At 39.7% G+C, this 12,824-nt stretch overlaps 4 protein-coding genes across 12 annotated transcripts in view; 3 read left to right on the forward strand and 1 right to left on the reverse strand.

Annotated features, from left to right (window-relative positions):
- The first annotated feature begins 572 nt into the window (after window positions 1-572).
- Window positions 573-2,165, forward strand: LOC125771958 (E3 ubiquitin-protein ligase MARCHF5). Of its 2 annotated transcripts, none has more exons than XM_049443192.1 (3): window positions 573-728; window positions 788-1,483; window positions 1,588-2,165. In XM_049443192.1, the coding sequence occupies exons 2-3, from the start codon at window positions 819-821 to the stop codon at window positions 2,006-2,008; spliced, it is 1,086 nt and encodes a 361-aa protein (XP_049299149.1). In that variant the 5' UTR covers window positions 573-728; window positions 788-818; the 3' UTR covers window positions 2,009-2,165. The 2 variants fall into 2 exon arrangements, with proteins under 2 accessions (XP_049299149.1, XP_049299139.1); XM_049443182.1 differs by having other exon boundaries at window positions 810-1,483.
- On the reverse strand, window positions 2,128-3,265 carry LOC125771969 (neuferricin homolog). The gene is made up of 2 exons (XM_049443206.1): window positions 2,877-3,265; window positions 2,128-2,806 (listed from the first exon to the last, which is right to left on the reverse strand). Exons 1-2 carry the CDS (start codon window positions 3,172-3,174, stop codon window positions 2,298-2,300), a joined length of 807 nt encoding a protein of 268 aa, XP_049299163.1. The 5' UTR covers window positions 3,175-3,265; the 3' UTR covers window positions 2,128-2,297.
- Window positions 3,266-3,325: 60 nt separating this feature from the next.
- LOC125771974 (uncharacterized) lies at window positions 3,326-4,638 on the forward strand. Its single transcript, XM_049443218.1, has 3 exons — window positions 3,326-3,632; window positions 3,699-3,804; window positions 3,873-4,638. Exons 1-3 carry the CDS (start codon window positions 3,594-3,596, stop codon window positions 4,259-4,261), a joined length of 534 nt encoding a protein of 177 aa, XP_049299175.1. The 5' UTR covers window positions 3,326-3,593; the 3' UTR covers window positions 4,262-4,638.
- A 3,504-nt stretch (window positions 4,639-8,142) lies between these two features.
- LOC125770676 (armadillo segment polarity protein) overlaps window positions 8,143-12,824 on the forward strand; it is a 35,929-nt gene continuing 31,247 nt past the window's right edge. Inside the window, exons 1-2 of one of the 8 annotated variants that reach the window (XM_049440637.1) lie at window positions 8,143-8,241; window positions 8,809-8,970. The gene's annotated coding sequence lies outside the window, so the exon portion shown is untranslated. The other 7 variants (XM_049440619.1, XM_049440629.1, XM_049440602.1 and 4 more) reach the window with 7 other exon arrangements.

A 12,824-nucleotide genomic window follows, 5' to 3' on the forward strand; every position in this document is an offset into this window, starting at 1 on the left:
AATTCACAGTACTAACGAAAGTCTATGCACAACAGCTAACTGCAGCTAGCTTCTACTTTTCTGCTATTTACACTTTTTAACAAGAATACTAACTTTTTACACCTTTACATCGCACAACCTAATCCTTTTTCGCCCTTTTTGTGAAAAATTCGCAATATCGTTGACATTTAAACAGCCGAGTTTCGAAAATCACAAAACTGTCAAACTGGATTGTGTGGACAAAAAGTAATTATCGCATTGACAAGATCGGCTATATATTTTCACAATGGGCGATGCGTTCATTAATTTGTTTTTATTTGCTAATTTATTCTTCGATTTCTCGAATATTAATGCAATATTCTTGTTTAAATTTAATAAAATTTATCATCAAATTAATGGATAGAGGAACCAGGGACGGAACCTTCGGAACTTTATTTTTCCTTCCTTTTCCATTGCGTTTAAAAACAAGTAAGAAATTTGTGAAGTAGTTTTCGTATTCTTCAAATAATGCAATTATTTATTTTATTATTTTGCAATTATTATTTTTTTCCATCAAACTTTATTGGTATTTTCGGATTTGCAGAAATCTGTCAAATACAGATTGACGTAAACATAACACCCAATATTATTCATTATAATCAAGCTAATAACACTTATATTATCAGCTAGGCTGTTCTATGCCATTCTAGCATACGGCGAAGCATTAATACGAAGTAGCAGATTCATCAGTGGCGCATTAATTTTGTGAGGTAATTTTTGTAAACATTGCGCAAGCCGATGCAAAAAGCATTTGTAACTAGTGAATCAGTCTTATCCCTTTGCTTCGACAGCTGTTCAGCATGTTGACCGACGAACCAGAGGTCAATACGACCGAACAGGCCGGTGCGAATCCTGCGACAAACGATGTTCCAGCGCCCGGAACCGTGGATCAACAACTCGTTACATCAACCCCACAAGAGGAACCAGAAGAGCGGTACTGTTGGGTGTGCTTTGCCACCGAAGAGGACGACAAGTTTGCACCTTGGGTGCAGCCGTGCAACTGCCGCGGTGCTACAAAATGGGTACACCAGTCCTGTCTGAAACGGTGGATCGATGAAAAGCAGAAAGGAAATCCGTACAAAAGCATCAGCTGTCCGCAGTGTCAAACCCGGTATATCATCATCTTGCCGTCCATGGGAAGCTTTGCGTTGCTGCTCGAGCGGCTTGATATAATCGCCAAACAGTTGAGCCCAGGGATGGCGGCGGGTGCAATCGTTTGTTCGATCTACTGGTCCGCCATAACGTTCGGTGCGGTAACCGTACTGCAAACGACGGGGTTCGAGCGGGGACTGTCAATGATGGAACAGGCCGAACCGATCGCACTGCTGCTATGTTTGCCAACCATTCCAGTGGCGCTGGTGATTGGCCGGATGTTTCGCTGGGAAGACATTGTGCTGCGCTTCCTTCAAAATCGGCAATTCGACATACGAAAATATCCCGTGATTTCGTTGATGCTGCCCGTAACGTAAGTGAAACAGTGTGTGTGTGTGTGTGTGTGTGTGTGTGTGTGTGTAGATGCTGCAGTGAAAGTTTCATTACCCTCAACCATCAAAAATATTTTAATTTCAGCAATGAACCAAGTCCAAACTATCCGGAAGCTTTCCCGAGTAACACGATCAGCGCATCGGAGCCACTATCCGTAACACGCATCTTTTGCGGTGCCTTGCTCCTACCAACTGTATCCACCATTGTAGGGAAAATATTTTTCAAATCCGTGAAAAACGATCTGCACCGAACACTGCTTGGTGGATTCGCGTTTGTGGTGGTAAAGGGTGTGTTAAAAATTTACTTCCATCAGAAGAAACATAATCGTGCCAAACAACGTCAAATTCTTGACTACACACCAGAGAACGTGCGAAAGTATTGGATTCGCAATCAACCACCGGAGGTTAATGATCGTCCTGGTCAACAGGGACAGGAACAGGGTATATTGCAGCAACCAGCTAACGAAGAGCGCAACGAGGAAAATGTAGTTAACGGTGCCGGATAGCACGCGATGCACCCGGACAGTGTGTGATATTTTTTATGAAAGCTACATGAACTTAATTCTACCTTTGTTTGTTATATTTTCATCAATTGTGTCAACTAATTGAATTCACTAATACTAAATACGGTAATAAATTTTCGTTTATTTCATTGTAAAAAAATATCCTCAACTTGTTTTGTATCCTTGCTACCCAGTGATATGTGCGTTTTTTTTCTGTTATATGCCTACTCCTTGCTAAGCAAGCGTATAAAGGACGGAAAAAGTATGAAGGTAAATAAGTGATAGATTATTTTTAGTTTTGATCCGGTACAACGCAAGATTCCGCCGTTGTATCGCATCCTGGGAATGGTACGTATTGTACGTTTGTATCTTTCTCCGGTACACAGGCACAAAACTGAACGCTCCGAGCGTCAACGTTCCCATCACCATCGGTAACAACCTTTCTAGGTCGGCCTACCCACGATCGTTCCTGACCGGTTCCGCTGCGCTTCGTGCACCATACTCTCGTGCCTGTTTCTGGCTTCCATTCGACATTGCAGGAAGGGTATTGTCGATCACTTTCCTTAGTATCTTTTGCTTTAGCAGCACGGCCCAACACGTGTCGATAATAAACCGTGTCCTCTCCGAGCGTATCAAAGTACCGTCCGATTAGTTTACCCACGTAACGGTACGTTTTATCGTAGAATTCCTTCCACGTCAGTAGCTGCTGCAGTTCCGTATCGTTCAGCGACGAAACATCGCTCAGTTCTGCGGAATATTGATCAAATTCACCGGTAACGAAAGATCGCGTTGCATCATGACCTGAAAGAAAGCAAAAAAGTTAGTTTTGCATGAACTACATGAATGATCAATCAGAGTTAAATGTATTTACCGACAAACATATGATACGACTGCCCCGGTCCATAATGTTTGGAACCTTCTGTGACGTCGTAAACGTGCCCCAAAATGACCAGATACAGTTGTTCGCTATCTTTACCGTTAAATTTCGCTAGCTGGACATCAGTGAATATCAGCTCACCGTCCTGTGTCTGCAACTGCGGTCTTGAGTCGGTCATAAAAAGGGCACTTTCCAGTATTTGTATGCGTTTGGACACTAAAACATAAAACAATAATAACCCCAACGCAACAACTACCGAGTGTCGCCAATAACTGCCAACTTTAACAACCATCTCGAACAGTAAAGAAATTTTTTCTTCAGATCGTTTACGTTCAACATTCGATTAACATTCCGTTTTGTTTTGGAAAACATCGATTAGTTGTCCACCAAAGCAAACTGTCATTTTGCTGCAAAGGAAATGTCATTGCGATGGTATTTTAAATTTGTGAAAATTAAAAAAGTTTTCCAGTATTGATTAATTTGAGTACGTAATTGCAAAATATGCTTTAGCTGAAAATATAAACAGCAGTAAAATATATTTACTTGCATTGAATTTAGGAATGCTGGTCCCTTTTTCCACACGGTTTTCCTTTCCGTCGTTGGAGTTTGCCAGCTGTCAAAACAATGTTTTCGCTGTTCGGTCTCAGCAGTCTGCGGTGCGTTGCATTGAATTGAATTAATAACAGTATTTAGTGCACAAATCTTTACACAATGCCATTATCCTCCAGTGACGATAGAATCGAAACGCAGGTATATATTACTTAAACTAACCGTCCCCGATTCCTAGCTTACAACTTGACTGAATCCACTTCACAGACCTATCCCGAGAGTGCTGAATCGCAGAAGGCTAAGGAAATGGAAAGGCGTCATAAAAGAAACGAAGATTTGGCTCGCTTCATTCTATCGCGAACTTCAATCTACCGTAAGCTTGTGAACAACGGGCTTGTCCCCGAATCGAAATGATACAATTATCCCTTCCCTTCGTTATAGTACACCGTATCAACAAAGCTGTATCGGAGACTGCCGCCCGGTATAGGCTGCAGGAGATTGCCCAAGCTGTTTTCGCCAGCCTGCAACAGTACCCGATCCTGGCGCTTGCCGTAGCCATTGTGATATTCACGTTTACCCTTCCGTTCCTGGTGTTTATCTTCTTCACAATGACCACAGCGGTGATGGCCTTCACCGGGTTCGTGCTGATAGAAGGCGCCCTAGTAACGGCTGCTTCGGTAATGCTAGTAAGTTTGCTTATTGGCGTATTTTTAATGATGGCCATTGTAGGGCTTATGTTTTTAACCGGCTATTTGGGCATTTCGCGCGTGTACGAATGTGTAACACGCTTTAAAGTGGATGATTTGCGCGAATACTTGCGGGACAACTAAGTTCTTAAGGTATATAGTTAGCCCATTTGTTGCAATGTTTGATTTCTTCCTCATTTTTTGTACTTAATTTCACATCCTGATCAGTACTATACGAAACATTTGTGTGACAGAAATCAGTATACTTTTAAAACATTCAAGCAGCGAAAACGCATTTGCTTGGCTGCGTACGTGATTTAAGTTATTTCATATTTATGTTGGGTGTGGGATGTTAGTTGATTGAGCTCTGCAAAAGTTACCAGTTACCAAGCAATTATTCTCGAATAACATGTGCCAGCTATGAACAATTAATGATATATTCTATCAGGTTCAAATGAACCTAGGTTTTTGGGGGGGGGATAAATTATATAATAAAAAGCTTTTGCATGGCAGTTTCTAAAGGTAGGCATTTCATTGAATTGTATAAAATTGTGGGAAAGGGTGTAATGTCCGAAATTTCTGAATGCATCGATTAGCCATCACTTCATCACTTCAAAAGTCATCACTTTTTGGAACAAATTAAACTGAAGAGCATGCACATTGGAGTTCCAATTTCAGTTAGTAGCAACTACATTAGTTGGGATCGATCTTACGTCTATCCAGCAACGGGGAGATAAAGTCAAGGAAAGCCACTAATGGCAAGCCAAGACTTCTTGTGGTCTTATTACCATCTTCTTGTACTCTTGATCATTATGTGATCGTAATGCACTGTATAAAGTATAGGGATAGTTAATACTTGATTAAGGACACAAATTAGTGCAACAAATTCGTAAATTAGGCTTTTACAGGGTTTCTCAGGCCAGCTCAACACCGTAACACAACTTTTCAACAACGTAAAATGTGTATCCGAAAATGTATATCGAATTCGAATCCGGTAACTCTTTTCAACATGGTAAAACTAGGTCTCGAATCCGTAAAATCATTACTCGACACTGGGAAATGCGTATTCGGCAGATCTGTCATGTAACCTGTTTAGTCTACGTATTTCGATGCCCCATTGTAATCGATGTTCAAGCATTTGATAATTTAATTTTCGTTTGAAAAACAAATGAATTAGTTTATTTTATTTGTTTATTTATCTTTCGTCCTTTCCGTATTTCCGTAGCAAAATTAAGAAAATAATTTGTTTCTTAGCCCATATTTACCTACATTTATTGCATACAGTACGAGAAATTCCTATAAGCGCACATACAATTTTTGACCTGCAGGTTCAATTTAACTCTTATTGCAAATCCTTAATATGTCGTATGAAAGGCATTCAAATAACAAGATTATTGCACCAAAAATGGTTTGTTTAATGTTTCGAACACTCATTTTAAAGAAGAAACCCCATTTTTTGGAGAGAAATTCCTTTAAGCGCATTTTAACTTTTATATTGAAAAACCAATACAAATAACAAAATTACATGAATTAGTATTTTATTAGTATTTGGTTGGTTTACCATTTTTCAGAATTGTTTCATAAATCCGGTTTGGCATTGAGTCAATGAGCTTTTCCAACATTTCCAATGGAATTTTTCGCCACTCGTCTCTTACGCATGTTTGTAGCTCATGAACTGTTTCAAACTGCCGTCCTCCACTGAAAACTCGTCTTGCCAGGATCCCCCACAGGTTTTCGATAGGATTCAGGTCCGGACTACGAGCCGGCCAGTTCATAACCTGGATGTTTCTATCGGAAAACCTTCCCATGGACTTCTTACTAACGTGAATAGCAGCGTTATCTTGTTGGAATATGAAGTTGTTGTCCATAATATCCTCTGTAAATGGAATTAGAACGCTGTCCAGTAGCTCCACATAGCTCTCGGAATTCATCCTGGTCGAAATTGTGGCGATTGGAGTTGTACCTTTTCGCGAAAACGCGGCCCACACCATTAGACTGCCTCCTCCGAAATTTCTGCTCAACTTTATCTGGGGGCTCTTTCGGAGATCATGCCAATAATATGCACAGCAGTCAGGGCCATCGAGATTAAACTTTTTTTCGTCTGAAAAAATCACTTCACCCCATTCCGCCTTCCAATCCATGTGTTGCTTGGCAAAGTCCAATCTTGCTTGAATGTGCTTCGGAGTCAGATTAGGTTTTTTTGCTTTTTTCTTGTAGACAAGATGTCCAGAACCTCGCAAAATTTGACAAACACGTCTTTTTGTTACAGGTAAATTGAGTTCCTGCTTTATTTCCGATGCATTGAACTTTTCAGTCCCACCAAGCTGTATGATACGGTTCCGTTCTCGATTGGATAGTTTAGAATTACCCTTGTTTTTCTTCCGGACTCCATATTGTTGACCTTTTTTCAGGAAATTTCGTACTACTGTTTCTCCTCTACCGATTCTCTTTGCTATTTCTCGGTTACTTAAGCCAACATCCTTCAACTCGAGGATCAATCTCTGCTCTGTTTCGTTTAAGAATTTTCCTTTCGGCATAGTGCTTCAAATCCTTCCAAAACGCTTAATTGTTAAGTATACCAACACACAAATATGCCCGCATCATGTCATGCATGACAAATAGTCAAGGTGTAGATATAAAGGTGGACCAGCCATTGACAATGCGACTGCGCTTATAGGAATTTCGCACCCAAATTTTAATAAAAGTTATGTACATAAATTATAATAGCACAATTTTTTATGAAAGCATTAAAATAAAACCAAACGAAGCAATAGTAATGCATAAAATAAGAGAAATTGAATTTCATTTCGTTTTCTTAAAAATATCTAGGAAAATGTATGTGCGCTTATAGGAATTTCTCGTACTGTATAATGTTAGGACAAATTCAGTATTTTTTATGTTAATTATTGTTATAGTTTATGGAAATTAATTGTTTAAGATAAAATCTATAAACAATATGATATTCATTTGATATTCATTTTTATCGAATGAAATGTAACGGATGTTGATAGTATCGAAATAGGCAGCATAAACATTCAGTCAGCGGCGTGTTCGTCAAGTACGCATTTCCTAGTGTTGAGTAATGATTTTACTGATTCGAGACCTAGTTTTACCATGTTGAAAAGAGTTACCGGATTCGAATTCGATATACAATTCCGGATACACATTTTACGTTGTTGAAAAGTTGTGTTACGGTGTTGAGCTGGCCTGAGAAACCCTGTATTTACACTTGTTCTGATCAAGAATTAATCACTAGATTATAGTATGTTATGCATTTTTTGAACATTAGATCTCTAAAGCCGCACGTTACTGACAAAATGCTTAGTAAGTGTGGAATGAGATTGTTTGTTTGAAATAAATATTGAATTTCGGAGATTAAAAATCTCGCAGCATGATTTAATTGAGCATGGTCATGTATACAAAATTAAATTATTATTTATTTCGTCATGCTTTTAACTCGTACGGATATTTTGGTATCTTTCCTAAACGAGCAAAATATGCGAAAAAGTATTTAAATTTTATTTTCTACACACGCTACACAATCAAACGCTAATCATTTGCGGCAGCGCGCGCGCGTGTGTGTGCGTAACGTTGAATTTTAATATACACAGTTGTGTGCGTGCGTAAGTAAACGCTTACGATGGCAAGAATGAAGTTGTAGTATTTACGTTGAATGTGTAGTAAGCGGTAATACCAAGAACACAACGGCACCTTTTGTAGCATTCCTTGTGCAGGTGGAAAAAAAACAACATAACAAGAGAGAGAGAGGCGCGCGCGCGGATGCTCTCCTCTCTCTCTCTCTCTTTCTGATTCTCTTTCTCAGTTCTCTCACGGATATAAACCAAATCAATCGAAAGGTTGATTCGTGAAGTGCAATACGAGCTTTACTGTCTCACTTTTTGGGGATCGTGCTTATTCGCTCTCTGTTCGCCCATTCCCTGAACCATGAGCGGGAAGGAGACAAAAGATATCACAATCTTTTTCTTTCTTTGTTGCTGTCCCGCTTTTACGCACTGGTCCGCTGCGAACGAATATGGTTCTCCAGCCAAGAGGGTTTAGCACGGCCAATAAGTCAGTGAACGAACCGAACGGGCAACCAGTTTTCCACCATCCGTCTTCGTATGGTAGGCTCCGTTCAAGTGTGCACTTTCCATCGCGCTTCTAGCTTCACTGTGTGTATGGCTGTACACGGTTCGGATTTGCCGTGAATATCGGTGAACACAAACAACGATTAGCTATTCGGGGTTCGTGACACGAGTTTCTGTGATTACAATTTTTACATTTTGTTTTTTTTTCTGGTGTTTTATTGTTTTGTATATAATTTTTAATGTTGAAAAATTGTTTCCCCCAATTTGAAGGGAGAAAGCGTTAAAAATACACCCCCGGCTCACATGTGTGTGCGTGCGTGTGTATTTTTAATGTGTGAGAGCGCTTATGCGCGCGTGTGTGTTTGTACGAGTGTTTATATATGCGAATGTGTGTGTGTGAGTGTACATTCATCTCACAGAACCAGTTTTTTTTGTGTGTTTTACTTGGTGGTACGGTCTTAGATTGACCTATGCGATAATTTACACTAAAAGTACTACTATTTGCAAAACAATTTAAAAGGGTTTGCGCAGTGAACGAAACGAAGAAAGAAATAGAAGTTAAATTATTCCATTGTGTTTTTTTTATATGTTTGTTTGTTTTAGAACAGCACAAAAGAAGCAGGGGATTGTGTGTGTTTGTGAGCAATAGACATTATTTTAAGTGTACGAAAGGGTGGAAAAGTGCATATCGAAACCGCGTGAGAGCAGCTGGTTCTTCCCTTTACTTCCAAAGCAGCCAATCAACCGCGTCACCACTTCGAAACGGTAGGTGCCTTCAGTTCTCTACGCGTCTATTGCAGATGAGTAATGCATCCGCTTAAAATGCATGCTGCATAAATTCATTCTGCGTGTGTGTGTGTGTGCATATGTATATGTACATTGATAGTGTGTGGTGTGCAGACATGTGAATTGGACGGGGAGAATAAAAAAAAAGCGTGAAGAATACTTGGAAATAATCGAAGGCGAAAGGTGAATCGATTAGAACCACTGGAAGTGTGAGAGGTAGGGAAGCGCTGAACCAATAAAACAAACATTGCCTCGCAGTCGCATGGGAAATAGAGCGAGAAGGCACACGATGAGTTTTTTTTGTTGGAGTGCATTTTCCCATGGTTAAATTTGCCCAGCAAAAAGTGATTGCTGGTTGGTGTGGCACAGGGTGGCCATTAAAATGACCTGATTAACGCATCAATCAACGCACCTTTGCCATTTTCATCGGTCAACAATTTCCAACAACATCCATACTCAATAGAGACGGCCATCATATTCCTTTATTTTTTTTTGGGGGACGTTTACGGTTTGGAATCGAAATGTGCGTTAGTATGCGTTAAGTAGTTGCCACGCAGGGGCAGCACTGTGGAGAAGGAAAGCTTAAAATCCATTTCCACCGCCTGTGGCTGGCTGTAAATTTCCTATTTTGCATGGAAATGGTAAAGAAATGACCAAGTAATGTTTATCAATTATCGCAATCACGGTGTAAAGTGTTTTTTTCTCTCTCTCCCTTTTTCTCATACACATTGAAATAACAAAGCGACCCCACGATGGGTGGTGGCCGAATCTCGAACTACTCTAACCTGACCTGGCCTTACTCACCCTAGCGCTTTAGAGATGTTAGAGACAAGGGAGAAAAACATGTGAAAAGTGTATACTTTTCCTAAAATCATACAAAAGGAAATTTAAGGACCTGTTTCCATCTTTTCCCAGCCGCACATTCCTGCCCTCCCACACCGACAAAAGAACTTGTTTCATTTTTCCACACTACATGAATGTAAACAAATCAAAATGGCTGCCGCGTGACGCGGTACGGTGCGTGTAGGATGGACGTCGTGCGTGATTTTTCACATGCTGTTGTAAAAGAAAAAACAGCTTAAAGAGTATTTACGGGACATGTCGCATCCTATTTCTAACAACGGGATAAATTTTGTAAAAGATATTAGCCCGAAAAATGTCACGTTTCGCAAGATGTGAAAGCTATGTTAAAAGTCAGTGGTCGTCAAACAGGATGAAGTAACGCGTAGTATATTTTTGTTTATTTATGTTTATTTATTGTAATAGTATTACTTAATGCAGACCACCAAAGACTTCAATTTCAAATTGCAATCAATGAAGATGGTACCAACGGTAATAGGTTGTGGTAAATGAATTGCCTTATATGTACAGTGGAGCGCCGATTATCCGGGTACCTTTTAACCGGCTGTTTCCATTATCCGTGCAGCTCGGAAATGGCAGTTCCAAAGGCGAATTGCATACCAGTGATGGCAAGAAAAAAAAGCCTCAATAGGAAATGATATAATTGACCCAAGCTCGACCAAATAGAACAGATTTATTTTGCAAAGTGCAAATAACGAAATTAACATCTTGCTTTAGAAGAAAAAAAATCCATCCATTACACACTAAACACTAATATTTATCAATAAAAAGAGTCGCCTATTATCCGTGTTATTATCCGTGTTATTCGCTTATCCGGCAGAGGCCGAGTCCCGATGAGCACGGATAATCGGCGTTCCACTGTAATTAGTATGTAATTCTTCAAATTTCCTACTAGTGAAACTTAATCAGTTAATCTTCATGTGATGTACGAATATTCGAGCTGAAAAATAACTTCTGTAACTAGTTTTTCTTTGTCGATTTGAGTTGATGTCGGATGTGTAAATTATGTATTATTTTAAATGATGCATGATGGCATTAGGAGTGTTTTATTCGACAGATATATCATTTAGTATTTTTCCAACATACACTAGCAAAGAAATAAATCAACTTCTTTGAAAACAATTGAGCTTTTACTGAGATATAACTTTAAATATTTTATTCATCCTTTTTGGAGCAAAAAAAGCTTAGGATAAATGACTTTGCCAACCACTGGCGTTGGTGAGGCTGTGTATGCGTATGATTCGAAAAACATAGAAGGCTATGCTGAAAATTAGATGCTGTTGGACATCAATTGAGTGAAACATCTTAAGAATGATTGCTTAAGATGTTTAATTACACGACGCTTTACGATTAAAAGAACTTTTCCTTTTTGGTGAACAATTGCAACGCGTTATTCTTGCATTAAAACAACTTCTATATCGTCTGCATGTATGTGTACGCTTGTTCCACTGCTTAGTGTGTGCGTGGCCAAACAAGGTGCCTCTTTGTCGGGCCAGTAGGGCCTAGGGTGTGTCGAATCAAGCGGTACAAGGGTTTGGTCTGGAGCCGCAAGATGCCTGGCGGTGTATACAGAATGCAGAGAGCATAATGCACATGTTGGGTATTTGTTGGTAGAGCAAAAGTTCTGCTCTCCCATCCTTTTAACATCCTTTTCTACCGACAACAACATATTGGTTAGGAGAGCAGTAGTCCGCGTGTTTGGTGGATCATAAGTTGGGTTTACCGATGTTTGATTTCTGTACAAATAACATATAAACGAAACAGATAACAGCCAGTTGCGTAGTGTAAGAGAGGGACACATAACAAACCCCTTCGATAGTGCGCATACAAACAGGAAACCTACTCGTTGTATGTAATCATATTGATAAGAACTTTTTTTCTTAATGCTTTAATACTTCGAGTTAAGGGGAAGAAAACAGAGAGATGGGAACTGTTATATGGGTGGATTAAAATAATTGTGTGTTACGTAATAATAATTTTATTAATAACATAAAAAAAACATGTTGCTTTTATTAATAGAACAACATTCTTTTATATGGGGCAGCCCGGTGGTGTATGTGATAAATGGCGCCGACCCGCACGGCAGGACCGGGGTTCAAATCCCATCCGGACCGTCCCCCTCGTAGCAAGTACTGACTATCCGGCTATGTGGTAAAAATAAGTCTCGTAAACCAGAAATGGCCGGCATGACCTCATAGGACGAGTTACGCCAAGAAGAAGAAGAATATCTTAAATGATATGGAAGATGTGGTCAGAACCCTTAAGACATGAAACACTTGAATAAACTCATCCTAAATTTTCGAATGCAGATTTTCTAATATTGCAATACTTCAGCAACGGGAGTACAGAAAAGACATGTAAACTATAAAAAAGATTTATGGCAAATCTTGGACGGAAAAATAGCAAAACGCATTGGTAAACGGATGGAACCAATGAATGAATTGTCCTTACTGAAGACTTCAAGCTTTCCCACTAATAATCGCTAACAACCGATAGATGACGCCACCGAGAATGCTTTCCAATGATGCTGAATGATCGTTCAACGCACCCACCCCTCAACTTTACACACGGGACCTGCACATCCTGCTGAACAATAGCTGAAGATACCCTTGTGAAGATCCCTTTACAATGTAACTTATGGTGTACAGGAAGAGAAGCAAAAAGGAAAACAGAAGAAAGGCACCAGCTTATTCGAGGATGGCTGTTCGCTTTTTTTGGGATATCTCCCTCACTTTCTAGCACCGGAGAGTTGCATCCATTCACGAGTGTGAATAGGACCGTGACCTATCTTTTTGTTGTTGTTTGTTTCCTCCGGGGGTTTACTTTTCGTTTCGGTACCTTTCTACCCCGTGTTTAGCAAATCCTTGCACAGCATCCATCCCTTACACGCGGTTGTAGAATATTTGGCGAAAGAGAAAGAGAGATAAGGATGTAGGTAAAAAAGAAAAGAAGAGAATCCAATTTCGGTATTT

Source organism: Anopheles funestus, chromosome X (genome assembly GCF_943734845.2).
Source record: "Anopheles funestus chromosome X, idAnoFuneDA-416_04, whole genome shotgun sequence".
In the NCBI taxonomy this organism is placed as follows: Eukaryota; Metazoa; Arthropoda; class Insecta; order Diptera; family Culicidae; genus Anopheles; species Anopheles funestus.

Excerpts from the sequence above, each read along its gene's own strand:
- LOC125771974 (XM_049443218.1), top strand. The coding sequence starts at position 3,594 with ATGCCATTATCCTCCAGTGACGATAGAATCGAAACGCAG. Across the intron at positions 3,633-3,698 it reads ACGATAGAATCGAAACGCAG|ACCTATCCCGAGAGTGCTGA; the intron begins GTATATATTACT and ends TCCACTTCACAG. Across the intron at positions 3,805-3,872 it reads ATCGCGAACTTCAATCTACC|TACACCGTATCAACAAAGCT; the intron begins GTAAGCTTGTGA and ends CCTTCGTTATAG.
- LOC125771958 (XM_049443192.1), top strand. The coding sequence starts at position 819 with ATGTTGACCGACGAACCAGAGGTCAATACGACCGAACAGGCCGGTGCG. Across the intron at positions 1,484-1,587 it reads TCGTTGATGCTGCCCGTAAC|CAATGAACCAAGTCCAAACT; the intron begins GTAAGTGAAACA and ends TTTTAATTTCAG.
- LOC125771969 (XM_049443206.1), bottom strand. The coding sequence starts at position 3,174 with ATGGTTGTTAAAGTTGGCAGTTATTGGCGACACTCGGTAGTTGTTGCG. Across the intron at positions 2,807-2,876 it reads GTCGTATCATATGTTTGTCG|GTCATGATGCAACGCGATCT; the intron begins GTAAATACATTT and ends GCTTTCTTTCAG.